This window comes from Pseudopodoces humilis, chromosome 3, assembly GCF_049639895.1.
Source record: "Pseudopodoces humilis isolate 2021_Gansu_Grassland_sample_001 chromosome 3, ASM4963989v1, whole genome shotgun sequence".
Classification (NCBI taxonomy): domain Eukaryota; kingdom Metazoa; phylum Chordata; class Aves; order Passeriformes; family Paridae; genus Pseudopodoces; species Pseudopodoces humilis.
In genome coordinates this window covers 36,613,310-36,626,817 of record NC_142202.1, presented here as the reverse complement: position 1 = coordinate 36,626,817, position 13,508 = coordinate 36,613,310, and the positions used below count along the sequence as shown (strand labels likewise).

The 13,508-nt window shown below is 34.6% G+C and overlaps 1 protein-coding gene across 3 annotated transcripts in view; it reads right to left on the bottom strand.

Annotated features, from left to right (window-relative positions):
* The window catches only part of TTC27 (tetratricopeptide repeat domain 27), a 113,735-nt gene that overhangs the window by 30,399 nt on the left and 69,828 nt on the right, over positions 1–13,508 (bottom strand). For 2 of the 3 annotated variants that reach the window (XM_005526905.2, XM_088052982.1), the window contains 2 exons: positions 2,212–2,307; positions 22–144 (listed from right to left, as the gene is read on the bottom strand). In XM_005526905.2, the coding sequence (XP_005526962.1) occupies positions 22–144; positions 2,212–2,307 (219 nt within the window). The remainder of the gene's footprint in view (positions 1–21; positions 145–2,211; positions 2,308–13,508) is intronic. The other variant, XM_014255941.2, reaches the window with a different exon arrangement.

Below are 13,508 nucleotides of genomic sequence, written 5' to 3'. Positions count from 1 at the left end.
TATATGAAACATTTTTCTTACCTTTCCATGTTGTCCTGCTCTTTCATAGCAGATTACTGCATCTTCCCACATTTCCAGTTCCTCAAATATTTGTAAGGCAGAGCTGGTGCATCCCAGCTCGAAGAGTAAGTTCGCAAGCTGACGCTGGAAAGGTAAGAAATTCCAGGTAACTGAAAGTAGCAAATAATGTCTACAATTTAAAAAGATGTTACAGGCATTTCTGACATCAACAGGAAAAGGTAATACAGAATTATTCTCCTGAAATTTCAGGTTGGAACCTCAAACAGTGTATATACCTCAAAACATCCCCCCAACTCAATGAAAACTGTTGTGCTTTGAACAATTTAACAATATAATACACAAATAGAAAGGGACATGGCAAGAATTAGTTGACAGAAATGAACTTCAAGCCCTTAAATGAGGCCCATGCAGTTGGAGAACAGCTGCAGCAGGATGTTGGGAATGCCAAGTGGGAAACAGAGCCCAAAGAAGAGAATTAAAGCCCCTTCTAGCAATGCTCTGTCACAGTAATCTGCAGCCATGGAGAAACAAAGATGGAGAGAAAGGCTCTGATACAATTCTGTTCAGTAGCTGTGAGAAATCACTATCCCAAACAGCCACTGCCAAAGGGTGCTGGTTTTTACCCAAATCAGTATTGGATTTGAGTTTAGGTTCACCCTAAACCCTAGTCAAGTTTTCCTCACAGTTCAGTCAGCCTCTTTGTTATTTCACATTCAGCTGTTATTTCAGTGTACTAATGAAAATAAATGTCCCCAATTCAAAACCAAACATGGCATGTTTTCATGACTTTGAAAAGTCATCTTTGGTCTTTATATTTTAAAATATTAAAACTGAAAATAGGTTTTAACCTTTGAAGAAAGGGCAACTTATGTACTATGTGTGACAGATAGACAAACAGGTTTGCAAAAATAAATGGGAGCATTCTTTGTATGGACCGTTATTTGTGCTATGATATCCCACAGTTAACCTATGCAGTGGACCTGGTGATCCTGAATGGACTCCCTGACATTCTGTACATATGTCATGAACCTATCTTTATTGGTCTGGGTTCAATATCTGTTGCAAATCCAAGGAGTTACTAGAGAGGAATAGATTAGTAGTAAAAAATTAACATCTGGCTACAACTCTTTTGATATAATTATGTAACAAACTCTGAAAACATCTTTATTAGGTTGATATTAATCACTTAGGAAAAAAATTTCCATTGTCTAAAACTAAATCTCATTGATGTTTAATTAAATTTGCTCAGTTATTTTTGGTAAAATTTATATATGCACTGTGCCTTCATTACTATGGCTAGAAGATTGAGTCATCTTTCATTATAAATCCCTATTTTAGCATTTCTATCTTTGGCTTAGAAAATTGGCTTGGATTGAATGCCACTCTGACAACTGGAAATGAAAACCATATTTGATGGTTATATTGCAAGTGCCTGCTGAAAGGTTATGTAGAAAAACTTGAGAATGCTCAGAGAAGATATGATTGGTTAAAACAGCATGCACTGAGATCAGAAATCAAAAAGGAGTAAAACACCATTAAAAGTAAACCAACATGAATACCTTTGGAGGTATGCAATGTTAACAATTTTCTCAAGATTGTTAAATACAGCATCGTCAGATAAGACTTTAGTGTTTAGTTCTTTTCTAGAAAATCAAGGTGAACAGTGTAGTTATGGTATAAAAAATCCTGTCAATACTAGTAAAAGAGGGGTCTATCTCAAAAGAAAAGCTTTCTCAGATCAAGTTCTTCAGTGTACCACTGACTCCCAACCTGGCTGACTTCACTATGGTCAACTTCCCAAAGTGAACTTTAAAAGACAAGGAAGAAGCAAGTAACAGTAGCATAAGTAAGCCAGTAATAAAAGGTATTAAAAGACAGTGGCGAGTTTATTTTAATAGGAGATACGTTTGAAGCTCGCAAGTTTTAGTCTACTTTGTACTGGAAAAAAGTAAAGTAAAGAATTGCACTAACAAGCAGTTATTCCTGTGCATGTCAGAACAAGACATCTGAAAGCAAACCACTGTAGAACTTGACTTCACTCCAGAAACACCTGGTATATGTTAGGTCTTTATTTCTACAGTGTTTCAACTCAAAGTCATATCACACTCATTGACTTTGGAGTGATTCAGCATCAAAAATAACCACTACAGACTTTTAAGATTAAAAGATTGAAATGGGAATGTTTCACACCTGTATGGCCCAATGTGGAGGCACCTGACAACAGTAGAAAATCTTCATGCGTTCAGATACTGATGTATTTGTATTTTCAAACTGGTCTGCAAGCGCCTGTAAACGCAAAGTATATCCCGATTTAGTATTTACTTAGACTTCATCAACCTAACCTCCCCATAAATTCAAAGTAGGTGGAATTTTAGGCATTTTTGACATAATGGAGAAATGATGATCAACCATAATCAATACCAGGAATAAAAATAAAACTTACAATCCCAAGCAAACACTTGCAGAGTCAAACTGCATCAACTTCTGAAGTGACTCTACCTAAAATACATTTCAGTCCTGAAGCTAGTTTTCCCCTAAGACAGAATTGATGTGTTTTAGGCATGACATTTCTTATTAAAAAGAGAAAGACAAACATATTGTAGTGGACCATGGTTTTGAAAACAGTTCTAATACAGAATAAATTACTGTGACTTGGCATACAATTCAATTCAGGCTATTTTCTTTGTTTCGGTGGAGCTTTGGATTGTTGAAATATTTTCTTCTGAAGCCCTTTGAAAGAGAATGGTAACTCACAGAGAAAAACTGCAACACCCATTTTTTCTCTGAAAATCCATAGGAAGTTATTTAAATCAAAATTCAATAGCAAAAAAAAATTACAATATTAAAGGAGGCCATAGCCAGAAAGGTGGTTAGAAATTTTAAGATAAAGGAGAAACTCTCTTCAAATGCTACTCACCATTAAGTAGCAAATTTAAGGCCAGTGTATAAATAGGGGAATACAAAATTACTTGTGGTCACATGATTCACCTATCAACATCTCATTAATAATTCAAAGATTTACACATAGTGCTACACAGGTCAGAATTTTCTCAGCTTTCTGAAAATGAATGCAAAGATTCCCAAGCAAAAGAAAAAATGGATAAGATCACCTCTCTCTTTCTTTCTAAGCCCAACTGTTGATATCAATAATGCAACTGACAGCTGCATAAAATCAATTCTGTGATTCAAACTGCTAAGCATCTTGTAACTATTATTGATGTTAATGGGATTTACTAAGAGGCTTCATTCTTTTAATAAGAAAAGAACATGCAGCAATAATTTACCCTCTAAATTGATGCTTAACCTCCCAATTTTAAATACTAATATTTCACATATTTCATCTTATTCACATTCTTTTTCATAAAATTATCTCCAGAGGCCTATTCCTACAGATTGTCCAGAAGCCTATGCCAAGCAAATGGCTGAGTTGTATTTGTAGTAAGGAAAATGACACATTAATAAAATTACATTCCTTTAGACAGCTTCAGGCAATGCAAAAGAGTCAGATTAAAATAAAACTTTCAAAGTAATATTTGATTTTAGAACTTATTCAAATACAAACTATATAATACATTATATTTCTCTATTTTAGTTCTGCTGAAATGTTTTAAGGCAATGCAGAAGCACATTTTTCTGTACTCTGTTGTAGCAAAAATTAAGCCAAAAAATTGTCCAATTCCTTGGGTATTCATGACACCAAACAATGTAGTAAAATGCATTTGAAAAATTTAAAAACAATAATTGCTCTAAGCCTTAGAAAAGCAGAAAACTTTTAAATAAGTCCTGCAAAATAATGTTTTTGAGAAGAACAGGAAATGAAAGGCAAGAAATGTTTTAAGTCAATCAAAATAGGTTTTTTCTTCAAAGAGAAAAACTGAAATACAAAGAAAAACATTTTTTCCAAAGAACTTATTTTATTTAAAAATGTATCCTTTCTACATTTCACAAACAGAAAAGCCTAATGTCAGCAACATCTTAGAGGAGAATATAATTGTTAACAAGTAGAATTCTCCCCCTTCCCACAACCAATACAGAACTCTGCTCAGAGTTCTAACAAAAACTGAAAATGTAGGTAAACTTAGGAATATTACACATTCCTTAAGAAGAGTAGATGACAGTGAATTTAGAAGTCCTAAAAATCTGTGGTTAATGCACTCTTTAATACATTGAAAAAATAAGCTTTGACAGTTCTGCCTACCATTGAAGTATAGAAAATTAGTTAACTTTGAATTTTTTGTTTCTGAATAAAGCTTGAAGAAATAAAATTTGGGTTGCATAATGGCAAGAAAATGCCAATTTTTTTTTTTTTTTTATAATGGCAAGAAATGCTAACATTATGGCACAGCTAATACCTGACAGATATTACATCACAGAACAATAAATTAAACAAGGGAGCACTATCAAATGAGCAGTCTTTTTCATTAATAACCTTCAACATAAATACACCCCAATAAAAAAAGCATGTAAATACAGAATACTTGCAACACAATCAGATATAAGATTTTGTGACTTAGTTTAACTGGAGACTCAGATTCCTGCCTTGCAAGTTTTTAAATAGAGTAGAAACCAACTAAAAGTCACAATTCCAAATTATATGAGTTCTTAGACATGCAATATTTAAAAATGTTAACAGGTTACTCTACTACCATGTAACATACTCTTTTCCAAAGGCTTAAGCTGTCATAGCAATGAGTTATCAAATAAAAAAAACACAATATAGAGACACATTAATTCAGTCTGGAAACAACAAAACCAGATAGTTCTGATGGAATTTTATATCGTGAGCAAAGACTATGTTATTGCCGCATTAAAACAGTAAAAGACAGCTCTAGAATGTAAAATGCATTCTCCCCATGTCACACTCCAATCTCTGCTGTGAGATTAAGCAGTACAATAGGAGCTTGTTTGGGATAAGCATACCATGCTAATTTGAAATAATCACAGTAGAGTTTTTACTTATCACCCTCAGTCTAATCACTATACTAATCAATCTCAGCTGGTAATTATCCACAATTTCAGTACATGAAGCTTGAAAAGGACTTTTCCTTCCTTGGACATAAGTTTTCTATGTTCATTCCCATTGTATATTCTTGCTTTGTTTCTATGTTCAACATATGTGTAACACCACAAAGGTCCTCATGACAAAATATCAGCTTTGATCTTCAAGCCTGACCAAATTTCAATCTCTTCATCCACTCCGCCTGTTTTACCATGCTTATCGTCAGTGGCTGAGTTAGAACTTTTTCTTCTTTTTAGCCAGACCTTATCTCTCTGCTTAATCTCTGGAAATACTATTACAACCTTACGGTTTCTGAGTTGTCATTTTTTTCCACAATATTATGCTGTTTGATTTCTCCACCTACTTACAGTACAGTTTTTTAATTTGTTATTCATCCAACTGCTCTGAAACCCCTCCCCCAAAGATCTGTTCCTTTTGTTAAAATATAATCTTAAAATGGCTTTTTGCATCTAAGATAAATGAATGGCAAACCTTCACATGCTTCTTTCTATTCCTAACCTCTTTATTTCAGATGAAGTAATTTCCTTGCTTTAAAAAATGCCTCTTACTATGTAATACTAACTATATGCAAACATTTTTTCCCATCCATTTCACCTGAAGGATGTCCTGGTCCAATCTTATTTAGGGGAAAAATCCCCCTGCAACTAACAAAAAAGCCCCAAATTCCTATCCTTTGAAAAGAACCGGATATTTAATACTTGTCAGAAACAACACCTCGCTTGTCCGGCACCTACTTAATTTCACCTGGACCTCCCACCTCAAAAATCTCGAAGATACAAATACTCATATCAAAATTTAACATTGCTGGCCCAAATAAAACATTGGAGCCATTTTATCCATGCGATTTCATCTCAGTTCTTCCCAAGTTTTTGTATCAGTAATACACACCATGACTGCACTGCTTTTTTCTTTACCTATCTTTTCCAACAAGAACATTTTCCAGTTTTCATGTAACAGTCACAATTGTTCCACCAGATTTCCTTCATCTGTGCAACAGCTTGCTTTACAGTGTTAATCATCATAGCTTGTTTATTTTGTTTTCCTGTCTTGTCCCACTGCTAACCAGACATCCAGCTGTTTTCCACCAACCACACCCTATTTAAAAACACTAGTCTTTACCGCGTTAGTATCCAATCATTTGCTATGCATATACCAGTACTGCTATCTCCACCCTTCTTATGTTTCCTCATACCCTTTGATTTATCCTGGAACCCTTGATATTCCTCTCTTTATTTATGACTTTATAGGCAGGAAAATTAGATAAGTCTTCTCTAGACTTCTGCTTCTCAGTCTAGAAATCTTGTCAGGCTGCCAGAATCAATCCCTAGTAAATACCTCTGACTCCAGTGGTGATGGTCCACCCATGAAGTCCTCTCTACATGAATGGTAACACCAGCCATACACCACTATGCTTACCCACCACCTAATCCCAGCTAACATGGTGACTCTGGCATTATCTTGTCCTGATTTTATCCTTCTCTAGCACTTCTAAGCTGTCCTGCTTCTCACATTTTTACCACATTTGACATGGATTTAGCTTGACTGGATGAATGGAAAAGTGCCTTTCAGTCTTTTATAATACAGAAACTCTAGATGCACTTTACATTAAATTCTTCTAATTCTACGGTTCCTTTTCTTCAATTTCTCCAAAGACTGAAGACTCCTTCTGAAAACCCCACAAATCACCCTGACCTTCCCATGCTCTGCCTAGACAACCACTTCCATTTTCCCTGTGCTTCCATTTCTGTACATTTCCTCTGGGTGATTTATAAGCAGCAAGTTGGTGTCACCACTCTACTTCTCTTTTATTCTAGTTGCTCCCTTAGCTACTCACACAACCTGTATACCCGAACCAAAGTATAAACACCAGCTGTAGGACTGCCTGGTGGATCTTGGCTTTGTGTCAGGCCCAGAAGTGCCTGACAGCATCATGAGACAGCTGGAATTTTTCAGCTGCTTGGAAGAAAGATGTCTGGAGAAAAAGGAGGCAAGAGGTAAAAGTACATCTGTAGGGAAAACAAAGCTGCCAGCTGTACTATGGTTCCTAAGGACTCAGCAGGTGTAGAGTTCAAACTGAACTGAGTTCACCTATGTTATTTACTCAAAAACAAAGTAGAGGAAAGGTTTGTAAAAATAACAGCAACTACATGTGCAACTCTGGTTGTGGAATTACACAGTTCTTATTTTATTCATAAGCTCACTTAAAAAATTATGAATGAATAGGAAAATTTATCATCAAAAAGCTCCTTTGATTTCCTAACACAGAAGTCTGTCTCATAGACAGTTTCTACAGTATTTATGAAACAAAGTGGGCATTTTTTTAAGCTTATGGAACATTCAGTTTTTGTGGACCCTGCAATACATACAGACTTTTGTAAAACTTTCAGACATTCACTCATAAATTAATTCAAACATTCACAAAATTTAAGACTAAATTAAAGAACTAAATATTTAATATATATAAAATAAATATTTAAAATATTTATTTTTGGAGGCAGTGATAGCAAGATACTTGTTTAACAGAAAATCTACAAAATTCTTGATGTTTCAAAACATTAATTGGCTTTATTATTTTTCATGTTGACTTCTGCCAAGTTACATTTTCTAACAATAAAGTCTGAAAAATGTTGCAGAAGAAGAACTACAATCCAAGTTAATTTAGGATGTATTTCAATAGTAACTGTAGCAGCCTTGTTCCACAAGAGTGTACACAATAATACATAAACACAGAAAACTACTAACAAAACCTCCATTCTCCCTGAAGAACCTATACATAATCACTGTCTAAAATTCAGAAACTGTAAACATGTCAGATAACAAGTGACAGAGATAAATTAAATATGGAGAATAATTAGAATTTTTGAATTTTTTTTTTCCTCTGAATTAGGTATTAGGTGTTCCAAGTTTTTCTAGTACAAGAACTATTTTAGTAGGTATGCAATGTAGATATGCAATTAGATCTTGAGTTAAACTCCTTTTATCTTGCTTTTAAAAAACATTAAACACTATTTACATTTCAAACAACACACTTATTTCAACAGGTCTTTGTCAACCCAAGCGCTCCTGTAACAAAGACCACCAGGACAAACTGAGACATATGCAGACTTATAAAATCCAATGGTCAAATTTAAACTACCAGTGAAGCAATGCCAGAAATGATGAAACTAATAAAAGTTTTCATATAAGAGTAAAGTTTTGCTTAATAGGAGAAAGTAATTTCTGGTCTAGTCCAAACTTCATGGCAGATATTATGACAAAATAATGATTACTTTATTGATTGCCAATTTTATCACTAGAGAAATAGATACAAAATCAGTTCATTGGGTCAGATTACATTCAACCATTATTCAAAACAGCATTTTGACAGTTCAGACAGAACTTCGTTGTTAACACTAAACTAAAACGACTTAAAGGCAATAACAAGCTACCCTTTTAAAAGCTCAGAATATATATTTCTGTTAAACAACGAAACAATCTCTGAATTGTTAAGAACAAAGGCATCAAAACACACAGCAAAGACCATTAAGCAAGGATGCATTTCAACATCAAGAAGAAATCTCCCACTCATTTATCTAAATTTCAAAGTGGAATTATGACATTTAATACTCGAGAAAATATTATTACAGTGATCATTATTATAAGTTGTGATTTGCAATTCGTGGAAGTGTAAACAGATGATTTCTTACACTGTGCAAAGATGCCAAGCTGAAGACCACTACATACTGGAGATTTTACATTATTCAAATTCTCAGAAGGACAAAAATGTTTTGTGAGAACTCTGAAGAAGTAAAATGCTTAAAAGCACAAAAATATTGCCTCTTTTTTACACCTCATTAAAATCCAAGCCTTAGTTTCATTAAAATCTTGTAGCCTTGAAGACTTGGGCTTTTGCTCATTTTGCAAATTCACCCTCTCAGTCATTTTTCCAATCAAATAATTGCTTGTTAGGATTCACCTCAATTGGTGTGTTTATTTAAACTGAGGACTGTGTATCACACCGCTCCCTAGGAACTAACAACTGGTTTTAAATTTAGGAAAACTAACTTCACCATGTTGTATAGCACTGACTGCCTACTTGGTATTGTAAACAAAAGGCTACAGGCTATCTGGAACACAGAAACTGCAAAGATTTCAGGCTGCCTCACAGAGAAAAACTACTAACAATGTAATGCAACTTGAAACAAAATTAACTGAAACATTCAAGTAGAAGATTTTAGGAAGCAAGTTTTCAAACCTAAGTCTGTTTGCTCTGAAAGCTGTGCTTTGCATAGTTTGCACAATGCTTTGTTAAAAACTTCTTGATAGTATGTAGTCACTACACTGATAGAAAACACATTCGTGACCCAGGTTATTCCTGGGTCCAAGAATGGAAAACGGTCCCAGTTTCTAGCAACTTTACACACAGAAGGAAAAACGCTGATTTCCTTTAACTGAAATGAAAACAAAAATTTTCTACGCATATTCTCTCAAATTAGAGTAATCTCTTTTAAAACAGCAGACTAATCCCCAATTAATACATTGCTTATTTTTCCCTCCCACCATAGACTCAAAGAAGAAATCTCTCTGATCTGTAAAAACAGGAGGTCTTCTGGTACTGGATTCAGCACTATCCACCCCACGGCAATGTTCTAGTAGCTGATTTTGATGGATTCTTCGGCAAAGATGCTCCAGCTCTCAAGGATGTAAGTACCAATAGTACTGATTATACATAAGAAACATGGATTCTCCTCTGCTATCTCCTTTTTCCTTGTCCCCATTAAACAGCTGAAGAAACTCCTTGACACCAACAATTCCTCATGAAATACCTAAAGGCTTAAAATTTCTAGGCTGAGAGGACTGCTAGTAGAAGCTTTTTCAGGACAGCTTTCTCTGTGGTATCTGCACACAAGTGTTGGCACTTGACCTGAACCTGAGAATAATGCAGTATTCTCTCCAAGAGAGATTACAACTACAGAATTTCCTAATATAATTCAAATTTGGTGCATTTAAAGTTGTTATTCCCTTTAAAAACCATAAGCAAATAAACCTTTTTTTCTTTAAACGAAGGTTGTGTCAATTTTGCAGCAAATGAAGAACTTGCTTGTAGCCTTTAATAAAGATCTAACCGCTCTTGCACCAAAAACCTCTGTTTTGGTGCAATCTTCCCTTCCCAGCCCCATCAGGCATTACAATAAATTGTTATAGTTAGATCAAACATTTGTGTTTTCTTATATATAACAGATAAATTCTTTGAGAGATGCAGCTCTTCCTCAGAAAAGCCAAGAAAGGGGATAGTCAAGCTCAACCTTTTAATTTAATTATTTTTTTATGCAGTATATAATTGTTAGTTTGGATACAGTCATAAACTTTCATAACTATGACACATTTGAGCTATTGTGTATTGCAATCGGAACACCCTGATCACAAAGAATAATGTATCAGAAATATCCTACCCACTTTTTTCTTTTTTTCTTTTTTTACCTACCATATAGCAGATATTTGCATTTTGGTGATACTAAATCATGCAATAATGTATATATATACAAGAAATTAAAAAAAGAAAGTAAAAGTATCTGTAAATAGCAAAAAAAAAACCTCTCACTCAAGCTTTAATATAGAGCGTAAGTAAACATACTAGAAATAAATATTGAAAATAAACATTTGTATATGGCAAAAAAAAATTAGAACTTAGGAATTAGATGATCATTTTTGAAACAACAAATACTTTAAATAAAAAAAGAATTTCAAAGGAAAACTTCTTAAGATCTTGCCACTAATAGCAAATATGCAAACATTTACAGCTTCTTACCTAGGGCAAAGACTGGATGGTATTCTGCTACACAAATAGAAACATCAAAGAGAAAAACACAGCACAAAACAAAATGCCGTGTATTCATGTAACTGCTTTGGTGCAAGCACATTTGGCTTTGGTGCAGTCACACCAAGTGTAATTCTTTCGTGTTACTAAGATACCTGGAAAAAAGAAAGAAAATTATGTCTAGTCTTATCTAGATACCCATAACCTGAAATCATACAAAATCTGCTGCTTTAATTGCAGAAGCTCTTTTTTCAGTTATAGAAATAATCAATTTATCATGGTGTTTTTTCACCCGCAAAGTGCTCTTTTGCTGCTGTTTTTCAACTATTTTCATTCATTTGAAAACTTCAAGAACATCTTCACTTATTTGGTGAAGGGAACAGGAGCATAAAGGGAAAATACAGACAAGTTGAGTTCCTTTTGTCCTGAATCCAGCCAGAATGTCTCAGATAACATCTTGGGACACCCACTGTTTTCCCCTCTTACAAGAAAAAAAGATGATTTTTGTAAGAATAGCTGCCCTATACAATGAAACCTTGACTGATACCCAGTAGTTTCTGTTGAAAAATTACTTGGCAGGAAATAAACATTCTTCCAGTAGCTGAGCCTGACCCAGCAACCATACAGTGTATGATGGTAAGTACATTAGAAATATGACACACAGGCAAAGAGTTTAAACTTTAGCTATCCCAAAAGAAAGCAGTCACATGTAAAGAAATCTGTTTTCAATATATGTATTTTCTTGAAAGACATCCAATCCAGTTCTTCACATGTTCCTGGAAAGCTCTCCATACAGCAGGGAAAAACAAACAAACCCCTATCATTCTCTGTTGGTGATTGATCTACTCACCAAAGAGGAAAAATAAACATCTTCAGTAACAACTGGTTTGAAATCAGTTCAATTTCCAGTGAAAATGAAAACACTCTAAATGCATTAAATGTTCCATGCCTGATTGTATGACATATTCAAACAGAACTGTATCAAGCTTCCCTGAAGACTCAGTTCCCTTAATGGAGAGCCAGAGGGAAGAAGGCAGATTTCAGACCAGAGAAAAGGGCAAGGTGCAGCTTGGAAGCTCCTGAAATAGCTAAAGATCACACTATAATTTGGCATTTTTGACCTTGTGTCTGAACCTGCAACATTATTAATTATTCTTAATTATTATTAAGACCTCAGCTTGTGTGCATTTCACACAGGGGAAAACAAAGAAAGCAGAAGTGTTCTGTGGTAGATCATTCACTACATGTTTCTATTTCTAGGCAACTTCAGTGTTTTCACAGATCAGTATCTGGAAAAATAGGCAGGTATAGCAAGGCAATGTGCATAACAGCTACAAACAATAATATTTATGACATTTAAAATCCTAGTTCTGGCATGGATGGTCATATTGCTTACAAAAACATCTCCATATTTGTCAAAATGCCTAAGCCTTATCACAAAACCACAGTGCTATCATTTACAATATTCAGTCAGAAAGCAATACTATGAAAAAACTGGGTAACTGCAAAAAAAGTAAATAGAAATAGTGGAAGGAATCATCATCATATATTACTCAGAGGGAGGCTGGACACCAGACTGGGCCCCCCAGGGAAGTGGTCTCAGCACTAAGCCTGGCAGAGATCAAGAAGCTCTCAGACACATGGTGTGACTTGGGGATGGTCCTCTGCAGGGCCAGGAGTGGGACTGGATGATCCTTGTGGATACCTTCCAACTCAGCATATTCCATGATTCTGTGATTATAAAACTCATCATATATCAGTCCCAGTGATTATTTGAATCAATGGTCCTTAAATCAGTTTTGAAAGTTCAGAATCCTAATATATTCCTCAATTCATGACTAAAACTGTAAAAAAAACTAAATCAGTTGAATTAGGTCAGAAAAATCAGTTCTCTGTAGAAGCTACATCTAGCGTGCACTATTGCAAAGTTTGTCTCTAGTATAATATTCTCCAATCGATTCCTTACATACCAGATTCTTCAAATTTCTATCTCCAAACATTTAGAAACCACACCAGTCACCATATCAAATGGGCTTTTTAACAACACAACCCTCCTTGTAACTTACTGAAAGTGAAGCCCTCAGCATGATGAAAATTCTTTCAGTAGAAACATCTACCAGAAAAAGCAGCTCTCACTCTCCACTACTACAGCACAGTTACAAACTAATTTAAATGTATCAAATTTACATTTTACATGAAACTAGTTCTTATTTTCGTAAATGGTACAATCATTTAATCTAAAACCAGAAAAGTAACATTTCCCCTTGTTAATTATACAATAGCCCATTCTTTTCTATTTTATCTTTTCCTCAAGCATTATTTTCCATCACTATTTCTGTACTTATCTCACAGGGATTTGTCACCAGTTTAATGACTTTTTCTACAAATCCCTTCATCCCACTTTCCGTGAATTCATATTCTCTAGGTCAAAGATTACAAATCTCTACAGCTTATACTTCAAAATTTTGCTGCAGAAAACTGATCTGCTGAAATCTTTCTCTTAATAGTGTACAAGAAACAAATTCTCCAAAGAATTCTTCTTGATTATCCTTCATGTTGGCCTGCATCATAAAAGTAAAATATTTCCAAGGTACTGTGCTGAAACATTACCCCTATTTGGCTCTACAAACACTTTCTTGCCCCTGAACACCTGAGAGTAATTATTTTCAG